This window comes from Phallusia mammillata, chromosome 6 (genome assembly GCF_965637545.1).
Source record: "Phallusia mammillata chromosome 6, kaPhaMamm4.hap1.1, whole genome shotgun sequence".
Classification (NCBI taxonomy): Eukaryota; Metazoa; Chordata; class Ascidiacea; order Phlebobranchia; family Ascidiidae; genus Phallusia; species Phallusia mammillata.
This window is the reverse complement of record NC_137257.1, coordinates 14751568-14769157: the sequence shown is the minus strand read 5'-3', so window position 1 is coordinate 14769157 and position 17590 is coordinate 14751568. Positions and strand designations below refer to the sequence as shown.

The window sequence follows — 17590 nt, the reverse complement described above, 5'->3', positions numbered from 1 at the left end:
AACTATCGTTAAGTTTACCGATGAGACACCTGCTGCAGACTGACGAGAGAAAAGCCGGGTGCTGGAGCAATCGGCCCTGGAGAGCCAGAGGACTGCAGTAGGCTATTTGCTAGGCAACCCGAAAAATACAACTCAGGCGTTCAGATCAGATGCTGTAGACAGATTGAGATTTGTCCTCATTATGGTAGGAGGACGGTTGGTGCATAATCTGGTACGATATAACCGCATAAATGGTGAGCGCATATGCCCAGTGCTTTTGGCAGCGTTGTGATGAATAATTCAGCAAGTCATGCAGTTGCGGCGCGTTATCCCTTTGCACTGCAATCACTCTATGTGAGACATAGCATCGATTTAACTGTGCGGTGGACTGTCTTTGTGTTAAAAGTTTATGACAATATAACCAATTGTCAGAAGCATACTTAAATTATAAGAAATCATTAACAAGATTTTTTGGAAAACGATTTAGAAAACTATATAGGCTAGGCCTACTTGCTAACAAAACCTATCCTGTTTTGACAGTCGTTTGTGGTATTAGTAAGCAGGCAATGGTTTCTTTGTTTGATTAATTGCACTACTGTTTAGGTTCTGATGAATTGTTACTTCGCATGGAAGCGCAAAAAAGATAAATGTAAAATTGGATATAAGCCGCTGCCCTGTAGTGAACCAAGTCCATCTGAACACTTGGTTCACTGCTACGACAACCTGGGCTTTGAAGAGTATTCCTTTGAAAATAATCAAGCTGTTTTGAACCAAAACAAGAAAGAAATTAATGATAAGGTGCATTTTGACTTGAAAAATCTGACAGTCAAGTACCAACGTTCACCTCAAAGTCGGAAAACTTTGGCACAGTTAAACAAAAGAACGCTTGTTAAGGATTCAGCGAAGTATAGTGGTTTTAACAAACAGTTCAAATGTATTGACATGTGCTGTGAAACCGATTCCCGGGAGAAATCAGGGTCGGGCTCTCAATCGAAAGCCAATTTTTCATACTCAACAAAAATTGACGACCAAAGAAATGACACCACAACTGCGACTATCGCTAAATCTACCTCAAGCAACCTCACCGATAATAGTTTCAACAAGGACGATTTGGATTGTAATGATTTGACAATCGACGATTTAACATGGGATGCCTACATGCCTCCATTGCAGCTTAGGTGGTCAGACGTTGTTATCAAACAGATTATTGATCTTGTTGAACGCGACAACGAAAAGTACGTCCAGCAAATTCGGCAGATGTCCAGGAGGCGTGACATGAGGCCGATCAACATATTACAAAGACTTTGTTGGTATGCATATGATTGTTTTACAGGAAATGATCTAAAAGGATTTTGAACAGGAAAAATTTATTACGTGCCAAATAACACTGGTAGAGCTACCAACACCATACGTCACTGCAGTCCACATTTAGCTTTAGGTTGCGCAAAAGACTTGTAATTATTAATTTTGCACCTAAAGAGGAGTACAGTTGGGAAGTAAAATTGCTATAGGAACTAAAGTTTTAAAGTTAGTTTCATTGAATTTTGAATGATAATACCTTACCCCAACCCAAATAGCCTAATCGTCAAAAGTTTTTGCAGCTCATACCGCTTCACTTTTAAATAGGTGTTCCAACTCTTTGCGCCATTAGTTTAAATTTAGCTTAATGTGTGGGGTACATGCGAAATATACAGGATTTAATTGGATCGCTTGGTGCACCTTAACGTCGCTTGTGGCCAATTATATCGTGTGGTGGTCCATTATATCGCTTGGTGCACCTTTGTATCGCTTCACGCATCGTTATATCGCATGGTGCACCTTAAGATCTATAAAAGTGCACCAAGCGATCGAATATAGCGATATAAAGATGCACCATGTAATAAGGGATGCACCAACCGATATTAATGTGCACCAAGTAATGTTAAGGTGCACCAGCCGATCCAAGTGATCCTGTATATTACACCGTAATGAGCGGTTGATCTGAGGGGTATGGTGCTAGTAGATTTTCTGTAATTACGAGTCCAGCTGTTAGATTTCATAGCGGGCTATTACTTGCGGCCTTTGTAGTAATAGGAAACTGTGGTGTTACCGACAATAATGAAAAGATTGCGCACAATTTTTCTTAAAGTTTTTTGTTTCTTATATACATTGATCAATGTAAAAATGTGTGTACATCGCTTGGTCAAATGTATGGTAGCCTATATATTTCTTTTCATTATTCATTTACTTTCAGGTTTGACGACGATACCGATACCGTGCAGACATTGGTTGGAGTGTTTGAATACGACATTTGACTTTCATGCCTAATTTTATGTTGCAAATGAATTATGACCCCGCAACGAAAGCTTAACTGCACAACTTCTTTCATGATGATAAAAACGCAAATTTGTTCGCATTTTGTTTGTTGAAAACAGTTGTAATTAACCGAACTTATAAACTGATTTTAAAACTTGTTTTAAGTGTTTCGTAAAAATGCTCTGAAGCAGCATTTGGTACAAAATGGTATGAACAGGAATGTGTACAAGACAAATATTTTTACACACTCGACAATCGCTCATCATATCCACCGATTCTGTGCCTTTTGTTCTGACTTCAATGTACGTTATTTGCCTGGTGAACCCGAAGAAGCCATCTGACACTGGCGCGAATGCAAAGTGTATGAATATAGCAAAAACAACAAGAAATTAAAGTTTGTGTTTAAAAGCCGCTTAAACACCAAAGGTGAATACTGCAACGAATATTGTTCTGCACTGATTAACGAAAAATACGTAATAATATATGTATTCTCAAATTTGCGTCTTTGCCATATTTAGGTTAGGATTCTATAGTCATTGTATTAAAACACTTTAAATTATATTTTCTAGCTGATTTCGCCTCAGTGCATACCTTTTAGCAAGCGATAGAGAATTTTCAAAGCTGTTTCAAAAACTTACAATTGTATGAAATTTATTATGTCATTTAAATGATTTTAAAGCACTAGATTTTAGCTCAGCATTGTCCCACGAAAAGCACCACAGAAAAAAATATAATTCTATTCAATTGTTGGAAGTGTTTTGTCTGGATAATGTACCGCTTTATCAGTTTTCCCTTAAGCTGCAGTTTTACGTGTGAGACTTGATATGGCGGGAAGCATCCGTGCACGTCATTGTGCAAGCATGCAACTGCAAGCACACAGCATAAGTTGGACTAATAAATAATGTGTACCGTTTTTGTGGTTGTACACTGTCTTGTGATTATGCGTAAGGAATATATAGGACAAACACAACTTACTAAGCAAACGTATTGCGTATAGGCCCCATGCTTATCCGGTTGCATGTGATTTGCAGTTGTTGCGAAAACGGCGTGTTTCAACCCACGTTATCCAGTTAATTATTAAACCAACAACAAACTGTTTGTAACCTACACTTTGATTTCCTGACAAAACACTAACGCCTTGTTTTATTGGTTATGGTTACCAAAGTGGATCAAACCTTACCCAGTTTCTGGCACAAAATGCCGTTGCCAGATGCCTTTCCATGTTCGTAAACAACGCATTGTTCTACCAGCAATGAAAAACAAAAGCAATTATGTGACGTACTACCCTACATCACGTGCTCGATGCGCGTGACTGATCACCATTATGGACTCGTGCTACCTCGTGACAGCGCCGTGAAAGCAACAAAAAAGGGAACTTGGTTAAAGAAAACAGCAACCTGATAGCTTCGCATTTGTGTTGCGAACAGGAAATACAAGCGGTTTGAAAGCGTTGAGGCCAATTTTGGTTTTGAAATCCAGTTATTCTGTGAACAACGTTTGGTTTTCTACCAATACATATTACCTCAACTTTACAAAATGGAAGACTGTGGAAAGAAGTGCGCAAAATATCTGTTGATTGCGTTCAATATTTTTGTTTGGGTAAGTATTCGAAAACTGTGAAAGATTGGTAAAAGTTTGTGCGTGTTAAAACTGTTTTACCTCAAAAAATGTCATTTTTATAATTTGCTGGAGGCGGTGCGTCGTTGTATTAGTTTGACAGGCGCAAATTTTGTTTTCGAAGTTCGTAGAATTGGTGTACAGTCAGTAGTATCACCATAAGCATGTCGTTATACTTGTTTGATTTTCGCCAGATGTTAAAATTTACGTCCGTTTGCATACAATACATAGTCAACTATTCTCACAAAACGTCACGAAGTTGAATCGGTAAGTCGGTTTCCAGCTCAGCTAGCAGTGCGCTAATCCATCTTTGAACTATAACGCTAAATCGATGTTTTTCTGTGCCTAATTTTTGTTTTCTTGTTGCAATAGATTGCTGGAGCAGCTGTTCTTGGAGTTGGAATCTATTTGAGAGTTAACAACAATATTGAAGCTGTTATTACCGTAGCAGACTTGAGTCTGTACTATTCCGGTGAGACCAATTATATGGGTTGTTAAAAAAGTTAAAAAAACCGTTCCACTCGGTCTGTCCTGGATTCGAACATGTAACCTTGCGGGCCAATGCTAGGCGGTTGCACCAAATACTCCTGGTGGCTGAGTCGTTGATTTCTGTGAAAGTTCTACATGTAAAACGCATGTTCTTTTATTTCGAAGGGTGCTATGTTCTCATCACCGCTGGAAGTATGATGTTTATCATCGGGTTTTTTGGTTGTTGCGGGGCAATGACTGAAAACAAGTGTCTGCTTGGCATTGTAAGTATATACTTCGACTACGCGATCTTTATTCAAGGTTAAACAGACTATTTGACGTTTTTTTGCATTTGGCAGTATTCTGTAGTGCTGACGATTATTCTTATCTTGGAAGTTGCTGTTGGCATTTGGGCTGCAGTAAATGCAAACAAGGTATTTCAAAAGCCGTTTTTTTATGTTTGTGTATTGATCTACCATCGAAACTTACGCCCTAGTCACTAAACATACTTCAATGATTTGTCACAATCTACGTTGTTTGATATTTTTATGATAGCATATAATGCCTTGTTGTGACAGTTGAGCAATTGTTACGTAAGTTCGAGGGGACAAATAACTTTCATTCTGTTTTTAGATCGAAAGTGAAATCGAAAAAGCCTTCAACACAACTTTGAAGAATGGAAATGATACTAACGACGCACTTGCGCAGTCCATGATCTCCGTGGAAAGACAGGTAAATTTTTCAATATTGTTTTGTCCGCAAAGTACATGTATCTTCTAAATTCGTTGAAACCAAAGCCATTTAGCAAAAGTCGAACTTGCCTATGCCGTTTCGTATGGTAATGTTTAAATCGGCTTGATTTAGTACAAAGCCTCTAATAAGCGTAGCGTATAGTACAGCCTAAATAAGCAGTTTTTCAAAACGCTTTATATTATATACTCTAACGGTATCTTTAGTGCATAATATAAATTGATTACCCACAGCACGTACCAGCTTAATTATGCCCGTAATTTCAAAAGCATCCATGCTGACGTTTTTACCCTCGGGCAATAGCATTCCTGTCTTTCGCAATGTGGCTGAACCTCTGTGCCTTGTTGAGAAAAATGAAACATTAACTGCGGTCAATACATGTCACGTACTATTTCGCAATCCCCACGTTTCGTTAGCAATTTACATTTGTTTTATTAATTCGCAACGTTATGCTACAACAGTAACACCATAGAATTTTTTTGCCTGCACAAAGCCAAACACAAAAAATATAAACTATTTTGTACAAGCATTACTTTCATTGCAACATAGAGTCGCACATTTTTAGAGGGTTGATGTTTTTTGTGTTTTTTGAAAATGTTTTTTGTAGTTGTGGGACGTTTACAGAACATTTTTAACTGATTATTTATTATATGAGCTGTAGGTAGCCTACCAGACATAATATCAACTATGTAGAGCTCTTCTGGCAATTGTGTTTTTGTACCGACGTATATCGGGGTCCTATACAGGTCGCCATCATCAGGGTATATGACACTGAATGCGCGCAGTACAATGTTTCTTTTTTGATTTTTTAGTTTCAATGCTGCGGCTTAACCAATGGATGTATGGACTGGGACAAGTCAATTGCTTACGGTTGCGGTTGCGACGCTTCGAAGGCGCCCAACGGCACCTGCGTAACGGCAGCAAGTCTCGGATGCACAAGCGCCGATTCCTCAACCTACATTTGGAAAGAGGTAGTTTAAAATCATACATCATGCAGCGGTTAAAGCTAATCAGGCCAAGAAATAAAACTTATGCAGTTTTTAGCCTTAAATATGTATGTTGTGTTACAAACTGTTTTTAAGGTTCTTATACATGTGTGCACATATTTTAGGTTTTAGATTCATTGTTATGTAAAACATTATTTCTTTTATTCTTTTATTATCGAAACGTTAAGGCCTGTGTGTCACAGTTCAAAGAGTCATTACACTCATTAGACACAAGTATAAATATTAGATGCACCGTATAGCATAAAACTTTGGTTCAACCTATTGAAAACGGTGCATTTTTTCCGTATAGCATAAAACTTTTGTTGGACATACCAACAATTAAAAAACAAATAAAACCCTTTAAATTTCTCCATAACATGTGTGTTCCAGGTACACACGTTAATGTAATGCTAAACCGGACTGTGTCACAGCTATTTAGTAAATCATTTGCCAAGGCATTAGACACACACAAGTAAATATGCACGTGACAATAATCTTGTTTTCCAGCCCTGCTACGATTCAGTGGTGGATTTCATTCATCACCACATCTGGGTGGTAGTTGGAATCGGCATTGGAATTGGCCTAGCTGAGGTAAGATTGGAGTTTTAAATAAATTTACCAGCGAAATTAATACGTTTTTTTAACGGGTCCATTACTCTTAACAAGTGTGCGTATTTACTGGTTCTTTAAGGCAGTCGCTCTCAACGTGTTACTGATCGCGTACCACCTAAATTAAACGTTTTCTATCGCTGTGTGCCGCCCAAACTCTTGGTATTCTAAGAGGTAGGCCTATTTGTCATGACTAGGTTGGCATATTTTTGAAACCAGCAACGTTAGCAAATCCAAAAATTTGTCTGGCAGAAAGTTACTCTTGTACCACCTGAAAAGCAGCTCCGGCGTGCCACAGGCTGAGAACCACTGCTTTGAGTTCATTAGAACAAAAACTGGTCTAAATAAATAGATGCAATGTTACTATGCAGTAAAACAAACAGTTACTTCCGCCGAGTAAAGCACAAAAATTAGAATTGAGTTGAGAATAAAAACCTTGTTGTTTTTAGGTTCTTGGAATTATTTTTGCCGCCATGGTTTGTCGTCTGTCGACCAAAAACAGTTATGGATACATCGCCTAATTTAATTTGTTGTGTGATCTTTTTAAAACTTTGTGTTTTTTCACCTTCATGTGTTTTTACAATATGCCTTTTCGACATTGATTTTTCCTTTAATGCTATATTTCATCTTACTATGTTGTAATAAAGGTAACTTGTTGCATGTACGCTTTATCGTTATACACACGAAGAAACAGCAAACTTATAAGGTTCTCATAATTGAACAAACAGTCGTTTTGATTGGTTAAATTGTCATGTAAAACAAAGATTTATACACAAGAACTAAGGACATTCATAATGATGAAATTGATATTTTTGCAAGTTACACCATGAAAAACACCGACTGACGTAACTGAAGGCTTTTGTTTTGTAATAACTTTCAGTATTGACGACAAAAAAGCGAACTTGGTATTAAAACGTGCTAATATGTAAACACAATAAACATCAACATCTAAACAATAAAAACGTAATTAGACATTCTTAGTTAACAACTTTTAGGGAAGAAGATTACACATTTTCCTTTTTCGGCAACAAAAGTTTTTTATTTCAATAAAATAAAATGTTCAACCTTTAATAAACAAAAATTACACATGCGATCTGGTTATAAAGCAAGTTGCTCATTGGTCGTCACCAAGCAGATCTTCCGGGCCCAAGATGTTCCAGTCTGGTGGTTGATTTGTGAGTCCACCAATACCATAAGCCGACACCAACACAAACCAATACCAAAATACCACCCATTCCAGATGCAACCATCATTATAGGGTCCATTTCACCCATATTTGACGAGATACCTGAAATCACAAATTTGTTTTGGTCCCAAAAGAAAAATACAATTTATATAAAAAAGCTAAGTGAAAGGCTGAAGTTTACGATTGCATATCTTTGATTCTATGAACATGTGTTTTTTGCAAAATACAAAAGAGGCAGAACTTCGCAAGACGCCATATTTATTTGTAAACAAGCCAGGGTTCGTCTAAAATATATGCAATATGGAGAACCTGCCTTTAAAATGTATGAAACTATTAAAAATGTTAACTGTTAGGGCTCAATTAGAGTCGGCGTGAGAGATTGCAATAACATTAAGTAAACTCACGAAACACTTGAGAATAAACACACTGCATGCATTTCAAGAACAAACAATCACAAAACATTCATAGGTGGATGGGACCATAAAGACCTTACACTGTGTGATATGAGATGAGCCTTTGCCCGAAGTAATAAGACCATTGGGACAAGGTTTGCACTCCACTTGACCTGCTGAATCTTGGTACCAGTTTTCGTAACATTCTGCGCAAATGTCACTTTCTGTGTCGTGAAAACTGCCTTTGGTGCAAATTTCTGAAAGAAAAAATCTGCTTATTTGGAACCATAGTCAGGTTTGCCATCGACAAGGACGCCAAAATAAGGACAACCAAAAAATAAATTTTCATACGAAACTTACCAAACGTTTGAATACAAAATTTTGCATTTATACGAGCCACGTATACGACATATAAAATGCCGTATATTTTGCCAGAAACAATCTGTTCCAGCAACTTCTTGTCCGTAGAAAATGTTTTTAGGCTTAAATTTATAATTTGAATGACATTCTAACTAAGCTTGTTCCTTGTAATTGCTAAAAATAAGACAAAATAAGGACTCGGCCAAAAACAAGGACTTCTTTGAAATAAGGACAGTATGGCAAATCCTGACGTTGTTGCAAACGAGTATTTAGATAAACTTGTCAAATTTGAGTCATGTCACTTAATTAATAAAAGAACAATTTGCAAGCCGAAAAGCTTGGTTGCTGGTGAAATAAATATTTAGACAAAACAGGTACCGTCAAAGTACAGCTAGCAGCTATAGCTATATGTATACACAGCGTTTTAACTCATAACACAAGGTTATGACTATATCGTGGCAACAAAATACATCCGAACCTTCGCAAAATCTCCCGATGTAACCAGGTTTACACTCACAGACGTAAGTCATCACATCATCCAAGCATTCCGCATCGTTCTCGCATTTGTGACGCTCACAATCGTTAATATCTGTTCGACAATTTACACATACCAGTTACTTAGCCAAAGCATAATTTTAGATTTTTTAGAAAAACCTAAAAATGTTGTCAGTCCAACCAGCTGGTTTAAAAACAGCGATTAATGGTACCAAAAATGTGCATTTCTTAATATTTTTTTGCCTTTTTTCTATGTCAACGCCACGTCCTCTTGAACCGAAATTTAGCAAAGCGTTTTCGGAAAATTAGATAAAGTGTACATGCTCCAAACAAAGAAAAAGAAAAAAGTCTTGTTTTGGAATTAGTGTGGTAAAACACCAACGATATGAAGACATTTGTCGTGTTTTAGACTTACTTTCCTCACAGGTGTTTCCTCTAAAACCTCCTGGACAATGACATGTAAATTTCTTCACTCCAATATCTTCACACGTTCCATCATTTAAACATGGCGAAGAATCACAATCGTTTAAATCTTCGGAAAACAAACATGACTTAAGTAGAATTTAGAGATGAAATAAGACAGACGTGTTTGCCTAACTTTTGCCCCCATTTTGCATTCTGCTCAGTGAATGTATACTGTGCAAATGGAGAGGCTTGCCGTAAACGCAATTTATAGCATATGCAATTTGCCGAAATACTTTAGAGTGGATTGTGTGTTTTGCTACTTCTGTATAGTCCAGAAAAATTCAATGGCTGCGGAGTAGATTGCATTGGTACTAAGCCTACGTTTTGATTGCACTTTTTCTTCTAATTCCAAGGTTTGAATCGTAACTTACATTTTAGTAATGAATTACAAAGATGGTGTATTTTAAAGAAATCTAGAAAAAAGCGGTCAAATATCTGGGTACCCTTTTCTCTGTCTTGTAACATTTGGCTCAAGTGCTTCGATTCGATAATAACTTAAAAAGGTCAAACGTTCGAGCTTACTGGTCAACATTTACTGGTCAACATTGCCTTGGACATATAGACTAAGCGACGAGAAAACTTGTTACACATGTGCACATGTATACTTTGTGTGTGTGCTCTCTCTTCCGGCGCCTGAACTATCCTGAAACGGCAGGGTTTCTTTCGGTTTTTTCTTTTTTTGTCGAATTCCACCCTCTTTTCCTAACACCCTCGACTGATTCCACCAACGACCCATCCCCAGTCGTTTTTACTCTCAATGAGCCAACCTCACTTTCTTGTGAGCCCCAGCAGTCACTTAACGCCTTGTAAAGACGATGTAGCTGTAGCGCGTTTGGCTCTCATCCACCGATTGTGCCCTCCACTTTTATGCGCACAATATAACGTTTCAACGTTGCGCAGCTATTTCCGACCTGGTGATTGTTTTAATGCAATTGTGTCGCTATGTTGTCTTTCACCAAACGAAAAAAACTCAACTTAACTCAACCCCCAAATCATTACGACTTACCCGTTTCACAGTGAGCTCCAGTTGTCCCGTTTAAACACTTGCACTTGTAGGAAAACACGTCATCAATACATTCCCCGTCGTGCTTGCATGGATTTGATGAACATTCATTGAGAGAATCAATCTGATGTAAGTTTTAAACTTGTTATTTTTTTTCGAATCAATTTGCTATTTGTATGTCGTTAAATTCGTTTAGGTGACTTCAAAGTTATAACTGTGATTTGTTAAAAATATATACTTGCCCTTTAGCAAATAGGCTATTTCCACTGCACTTGTGAGCTGGAGTCGACCTTACGTGAATTTTTGTGAATTATTTAGGTTGAAAAACACTCAATACCTGACAGCTATCCCCAGTAAATGGTTGTTTACATCTGCCCCCAGGACATGCTCCAGTTAACGAATCACATTCAACGTTCCCAGCACAGTTACATTTGTGCCGACAGTTTTCGCCCCACTCGAAGGCATCGCAACCTAAAACACAGTTGGTTTAGAACTTTAGATAGGTTGAAACAGGATGTATTTCCAAACAATTTTTTTTTAAAAAAACTGCAAAATACAAATATAAGCTACGTACATTATGGAATCATGCAAACAAACCATTGCGCATACAGTTTTTAAAGAGAAACAAAAATAATTTCGAATTCAACCAAGAAAAAAGCACATGTCAGATTCGTGACGTCATATCTAAAGCGCGGGATTTTTGATCACGTTCATTGGCCGGTTGCGTTGCTGCAGATTGTTGGCGGGTTTTGATGTTTTTGCGTCTTTGTGGTACAACCAAAACTTTCACAAGCAGTCCATAAGTTTGTCATTTGTGGACAAATTCTTGTTTTCAAACCTGTACTTGACTAAGTTTTTCGTTGAAAACATATTTTTTTTAAAAGATGGAAAAACCTGAAGAACAACAGAAAACAGGTTTGTGATTTTGTATCTTAAGTTTAACTCATTTCTTTTGTTGCTTGTTGTGTTGTTAATATAATGAAACAAAGCAACACGCTGTAGTAGATTGTACTAGATTCTGGTATGTAATAGGTTAGCATTTAGATGTGTGCAAGACTATGTTTTTCTGCTTGAATATTGTCGGAAGTCACAAAACTCATTGTTAATTTTTTAGATGCAACAAGTTCAGAAGTAGCTGCTGAAACACAAGAAGCATCACAAGACGACTCTGAGTTTGATGGTAAGCTGTTGGTATTCTTGCTAGCTGTTGACCAACTTTACAAAATGTTTCTTTTTTTGGTTTAGTGAGTGAGGAAGAAATTGAATTAGATGAGCCATCAGACACAGAAGATTACAAGGTACTATAAGCTTTTGTTGGTTTGATTTATTGATACATGTTTAAAAATATTTATAATTCTGTACGGTTTAAAATAAGCTGAACTTTTAGACATTTTAAACTACTTTGATCAAAAATACACCCTATCCCATTCCAAACAGGGCCAAATATTTACACTTTTAAGTAAGTAAAAGTATTTTATCTGAAAGAGAAAAAGACTAGATTTTTTCGACTGCTGTTTAATTGTTTTTAATGTACAAAAGTTAACTATTTGAAGTTCAAATAAATTTTGAACATTGACTTAGGTAAAAGCATTAAACAGTCACCAAGGTAAAGTAACAACATTCTCTTTTTTAATACATTGAATTAATGCTTTTTGTTACATTAGCTTATGTGACATGAGAATCTAATTGATTGGTCAAATACAATCTTACAGTTGTTTAAACCCTTCCCCAATTTTTAAAGCCACCAGTAAAAAAGACAGAAGAAGCTGAGAAAGAAGATTTAGATGATGACGATGATGAAGACATCTCCAGTGGGGAAGAGGAAGAGGGAGTTCACATCCAAGAAGTTGCCGTCGGAAAAGTCAAATATGTGAAGCTAGCTTTTGATGATGTAAGACTGTGTAAAATAATTTGCTAAGATTCAGTTGTTTGTTAAGGGCTGTAATAGTTCTCAAACTGTTCATCATGACAGCTGGGATACAGCATGTTGTAAAAAGTAAAAATACACATGGAATTTTCGGATTTGAAACACTTATATGCATGAAACTGCTCTTGTTGTTGATAAAAACACAATATCCACTATAAATAAATGGTGACATTTTGGTGCATCCCTTCATTTCACTTCCTAATGAAATGTAAATAATCTTTCATACCTGTTATGTCAAGAATGCACCGAACATGAAACAAATTTTGAACCACTGTTGTTTTGAATTGTTTTTGGAGGTCATTTTGTGTTGAGCTTTGTTTATGAAACTAGGTTGAAAAAAAAAGAAAAGAGTTCATTCATAAGTTGGAAACAGAAGAATCTGAATCAGAGGATGAAGAGCAAGCAAAAAACAAAGAAAATGTAGAAAATAATTCACAGGAAAAATCTTCTTCAGGTGAATTAAAAATTTTACTATTTTTTTCTCATAGTGCATTGTTGCGTTTTACATTTTTTAGAAAATCAGCAAGTTCCCAAAGCAAAGTTTAGTGATTATCGACAACTTTTGGATGAAGACATGGATGAATACAATTCAGATGATGATGACAATTTTAATGTAAACTGTTTTATTTTGACAAAAAAATACCTAACATATTGAGGCTTTGATAATTTTTTTTTGTTTTGTTTATGATGACCATTTTAGCCGGTGTATTGTGGAGAAACTCTATCGGATGTGGAGTATAATGAAGATGATGAAAGAAATACAGAAAGTGAACCAGAAATTGAGGAGCAAGAATGTCATGAAATGCACAAGCGAACGGGAGAACCTCTGATTTGCATTCGTATGATGGAACAACTTGATGTAGGTGCAACTTTAAGATGAACCTTAATTGATAAAAAAAACTGCAACTTTACCAAATCATGTGATCAATTTGTAAACCATTGCAGAATGTAACTTACCTTACTCAAAGGGTTGTATAGTTACCATTTATATGTAATGAGGTGTTACTATAATAAAAGAGTGTATGAGTTTTTTATTGTTCATTGATTTAATGACTTTAGAACAGTGGTTCCCAACCTGGGGTCCGCGGAGCCCCAAGGGGCCTGTGAGATGGTTGCAGGGGGTCCGTGGAGGCGTACAACCATTTTACCATCCTGCATACACGTGCAGACTGTCTATCAAACCTTGGGTCAGGAAAAAATACTTCTTTGTAATTGACTACAAAAAGGTTGGGAACCACTGCTTTAGAAAGAAAGCAAAGTTGTGCTTTAAAAAAAAATGTTTTTTCTAACATAGTCTTTTCATTTTTTTAAATTAAATTGATTTAAAATTTACAAAAACTTCTTTACATATACAGCTTCCTCCTGACTGTGCAATGGCTGCCGTATCTGCTGCCAGTCCAGATGCTGCCTCTCCGGGTGCAATGGAATGTGCTTAACTCACAAAACACTTGCCATTTTGTTCTTATTCTCTTCTTTCTTGTTTCACATTCAAATAGTTTGACAGTTATTACAATCTACATGGATGCGTTCCACTTACCTATTTGACAGGAGGTGCCTTTCCAGCCTGGGGCGCATCCCATCGTACATACACCCGTAAATCTGTTACAGAGATCTGCACGCTTGCAGTGACACTCTTGTTTACAATCGGCACCGAACTGCCCGCTTCCACAACCTGCAGTAAATTATGGTGTAACAAATTTGTGGAAACAACGCGTCCTTTTTTGGATCTATCTGCCATACACATTTTGTATTTGTTCAAAACTTGGTTGCAAAAAAATTATGTACAAACTGTGCCATTGTTTTTGACTGAATGATGTAGCCTATTTAGGTTGACAAGATAACATTTATCAGGTTTGTAACGCTACGTTTTCACGGGGGAAAATAGTCAAAATTCGCAGAAACATTTACAGACATTTGTCAAGTAGTAAAGTTTAAACATATACTTAAATTGTAAAACAATGAAGAGAAGTTAGGAATGTTTTTTGCGACCTGGCTAAATATTTTACATTCGGTTTCGGCTCGGTTTTATTTGTATTAGAAATCGCCGCAAAATCAACCATGAAACATCCATTGCCTAGCAGTAATAAAAGCTACGTTGCTAATAACAGTTTTTCATACCGTTTGTGCATTCCAACCCGCTGAATCCTGTTCCGCACGAACACCCATATGGATCCTGGAGACAGAAATGTTTACCCCGGCACTCTTCAGCGTCAGCACCGTGTGTTTTCCCGTCTTGCTTGCAGTGATGTTGACATTTAAATCCAAACCTGCAAAAAACACAAAAGTTGCATTCGGAAAAGAAAATACTGGCCTATGCGCATCTTGCGCTAGATCTTTTCCGTCACAAATCAGTGCCTCGAGCCACAATAGGGTGTAAGTAAATTGAAAGATATAGTATTGTATTAATTCGCTTGTAAAAGTACCATGGCGAAAAAAGGGCTAAACAAGCGTTTACAGCGGTCATGATATTAATGTGTACAATGTTTACATTAATATGTCGTAGTTGCGCTTTTCATATTTTTTTGCGCATAGTTGCCACGTGTAGATCTAAAATAACGGAAAAAAGATCTCAAAGGCCGAAAAAGTATGCGCTCTCTGCAGCTTACTTGATCATGTATTGGTTTTAAGTCACGTTTATAGAAATAGCTGATTTTAAAAACGAGTTATGTTTGTAAAAGTCATGTTTTACCTGTTTCCACCGCAACCAGTTTCGCAGTTTTCTCCCCGAAATCCTGGTGGACAAACGCAAAATCCCGTATCTGGGTCACAAATTCCCCCGTTGATGCAAGTACATTGTTTGTCGCACCTCGGGAATCCCCACTTGTGAGAAGGACAGGAACGGACAATCAACCGCAAGATTCCTTGGTCCAAAGGCCTAAGCAGCATAAACAGTTTAAATTTATACAAATCTGACACAAGCAGCTTATTGGGCAAAAATTACTGCTTGCTTTCAAACAGTTTACTTTGTGACGTCATGTTATCCATAAACCCAATCTGCCAAAATTAAAAAAAAAAATTGACAGAGAGAAAGATGTATTTCATACAAAGATGTATTTTCTTTACACTGTACAATTCCTATAAAATGGTGCAGCATTGAATAAATATCATCACCAAATCCACCTAAAAATATGCTTTTCATGACATGGTTCCATATTGTATTATTTTTTCCTGCCTAATCGTAAGTTGCACACTTATTGCACACATTTAGCCCTGTTATACCTGTATTGGGATAAATCAATGTTTCTGTTTTCCGGAGGTTTAAAGCATTCGTAGGTTCCAGCGTGCTGTGACGTCACGCTCGAGAGAGTTCGAGAAAGTTTTCTATCCTGTGGCGAACCTCCAATCACGTGACCGCGATACTTCCAAATCACCTCGCTAGTGGGATCGAACGATTTGAAATTCAAAGTAAAATCCTTGTCTTCGACACTGGCCGTATACGTGAAAAATTCCGGCCAAACGCCTCCACTTGTACCTTGCCGTTAAGTAGGGATGTTTTATTACTTCTGGTGTACAAACAAGAAACTGAGACAATACCACTAGCAACCACAGAGAAGCAACGAACCGGCCTAATTTGGGTTCGGCCGAAATTGATTATTTTATTTTTGAACGCCCCGAAACAAGTCATAAAGAGTAGGCCTACAGACTATTTGTTTCAATCAAAATTCGCTGTTTCATTGAGTCACGTCCAATTAAATCTAGGCTATAGGCTATTTTGTAACTTAGGTATTTGTGCGTCATCAACCACAAAGAATAGGATCTGAACATTTTCGCAATTACTTAGAGATAAAAACACAGATTTTAAAAGTAAATATTTGAAATGAATCACTACTTTTCGATAATCCATTTCTTCAAATTATATCAGAGATAAATTGTGAAAAAACGACTTTCTTCACAGCTATTTACAACTATAAATTCATCCACAGTGGTATAATTGCTCTTGTGTAACATTTTCAATACTTACCTATTTTAATCCCTATAATTTTTGTCATGATGTGAGTATTGGGATCTTTTCCTTCGCACGAGTAAACTCCTGTTCTGTTTAAGTCGTCGTCGGGATACATGCTCAGCCGCTTGCCAGGCCACGATTCAGGAGATATCGGCCCAACTAGATGCATTGGTGCTAATCGGGAACCACTACCTGAAATTTCATATTAAAAATCTAAAGGCGCTCTTTAAGATTTCAAATGCTTAAATTTTTGCCCCTGGAGTAGGCTATTGTTTACTTTTTTACCTGTATCTTGGTCCCTTCGAAATGTCCCATGGTCCAACTCAACTTCATCTGATACACATTTTATGAACGAAATTTCTCCTTTTCTTACCAACGCATGTTCGTTCACCATAGTAAGATCTCTGATTTGACAACAACCTTGAACAATATACGAAACACTTTTTTACGACCCAAAGGAACACATTTTTTTTACAAAATAAGATTTGCAAACCTTCGTGCATGCCAAGAAGCCACAAAAAAGATAATACCAATAAATCAGGGCAAAAAATCTTTTGAGTCAAACCTGTTTTCAACATTTCTCATCAACGGCTACACCAAAAGTTATTCGAAATCTGTTGTATAAGTGTTATTGAATTGTCCATGTTGAGTTGAAACGCTTTGAGTGTGTTCAAGTGGAATAGTTTGATTTGATTATGATCGTTATGGTCGTAATAGGTTTATTTGTGTATGAATTAAGAGTTTGTAATTTAATTCCAAATAGTTTAGATTAAAATGTCTATTCTACTGATTATCTTTGTGATATTTGCATGTGTCAGGCTATCAGCTGTTTTTAAATCCAATACAAAACAGACCATAAAATTATGATGAAAAATATATTTCTATGGCAAATTTTTATTTTTTGTAAAATTGATAAAATGATGTTTTGCTTTAGTTTTTCTTACTTTTAAACAAACCCAAAAACATTGATCATATTGCGGCTACCTAACTGCTTGCCATCATTTCTATTTATATCTGAGTTTAGTCGATTACTAACATGGCGGTAGGAGGGCGCCATTTTTCACGTTTTTTTCAGACAAAGCTGATTCAGCGGAATCGTCGGGCAGCTAATA

At 36.8% G+C, this 17590-nt stretch overlaps 4 protein-coding genes across 4 annotated transcripts; 3 read left to right on the top strand and 1 right to left on the bottom strand.

Moving 5' to 3' along the window:
* Positions 1-523: 523 nt before the first annotated feature.
* On the top strand, positions 524-3187 carry LOC145232096 (uncharacterized). The gene is made up of 2 exons (XM_080096609.1): positions 524-1289; positions 2213-3187. Exons 1-2 carry the CDS (start codon positions 589-591, stop codon positions 2271-2273), a joined length of 762 nt encoding a protein of 253 aa, XP_079952735.1. The 5' UTR covers positions 524-588; the 3' UTR covers positions 2274-3187.
* A 412-nt stretch (positions 3188-3599) lies between these two features.
* LOC145232098 (CD9 antigen-like) lies at positions 3600-7368 on the top strand. The gene is made up of 8 exons (XM_080096610.1): positions 3600-3873; positions 4264-4363; positions 4546-4643; positions 4719-4793; positions 4993-5091; positions 5922-6080; positions 6603-6686; positions 7154-7368. Exons 1-8 carry the CDS (start codon positions 3811-3813, stop codon positions 7223-7225), a joined length of 750 nt encoding a protein of 249 aa, XP_079952736.1. The 5' UTR covers positions 3600-3810; the 3' UTR covers positions 7226-7368.
* LOC145234385 (uncharacterized) lies at positions 7358-16872 on the bottom strand. Its single transcript, XM_080099122.1, has 12 exons — positions 16764-16872; positions 16494-16670; positions 15752-16004; positions 15222-15407; positions 14651-14799; positions 14070-14204; positions 10943-11076; positions 10609-10729; positions 9553-9669; positions 9121-9231; positions 8384-8539; positions 7358-7992 (listed from the first exon to the last, which is right to left on the bottom strand). Exons 1-12 carry the CDS (start codon positions 16870-16872, stop codon positions 7829-7831), a joined length of 1812 nt encoding a protein of 603 aa, XP_079955248.1. The 3' UTR covers positions 7358-7828.
* Positions 11310-14325, top strand: LOC145232095 (uncharacterized). Its single transcript, XM_080096608.1, has 8 exons — positions 11310-11520; positions 11720-11785; positions 11851-11903; positions 12347-12496; positions 12863-12986; positions 13048-13145; positions 13233-13391; positions 13888-14325. The coding sequence occupies exons 1-8, from the start codon at positions 11490-11492 to the stop codon at positions 13966-13968; spliced, it is 762 nt and encodes a 253-aa protein (XP_079952734.1). The 5' UTR covers positions 11310-11489; the 3' UTR covers positions 13969-14325.
* Positions 16873-17590: the final 718 nt, after the last annotated feature.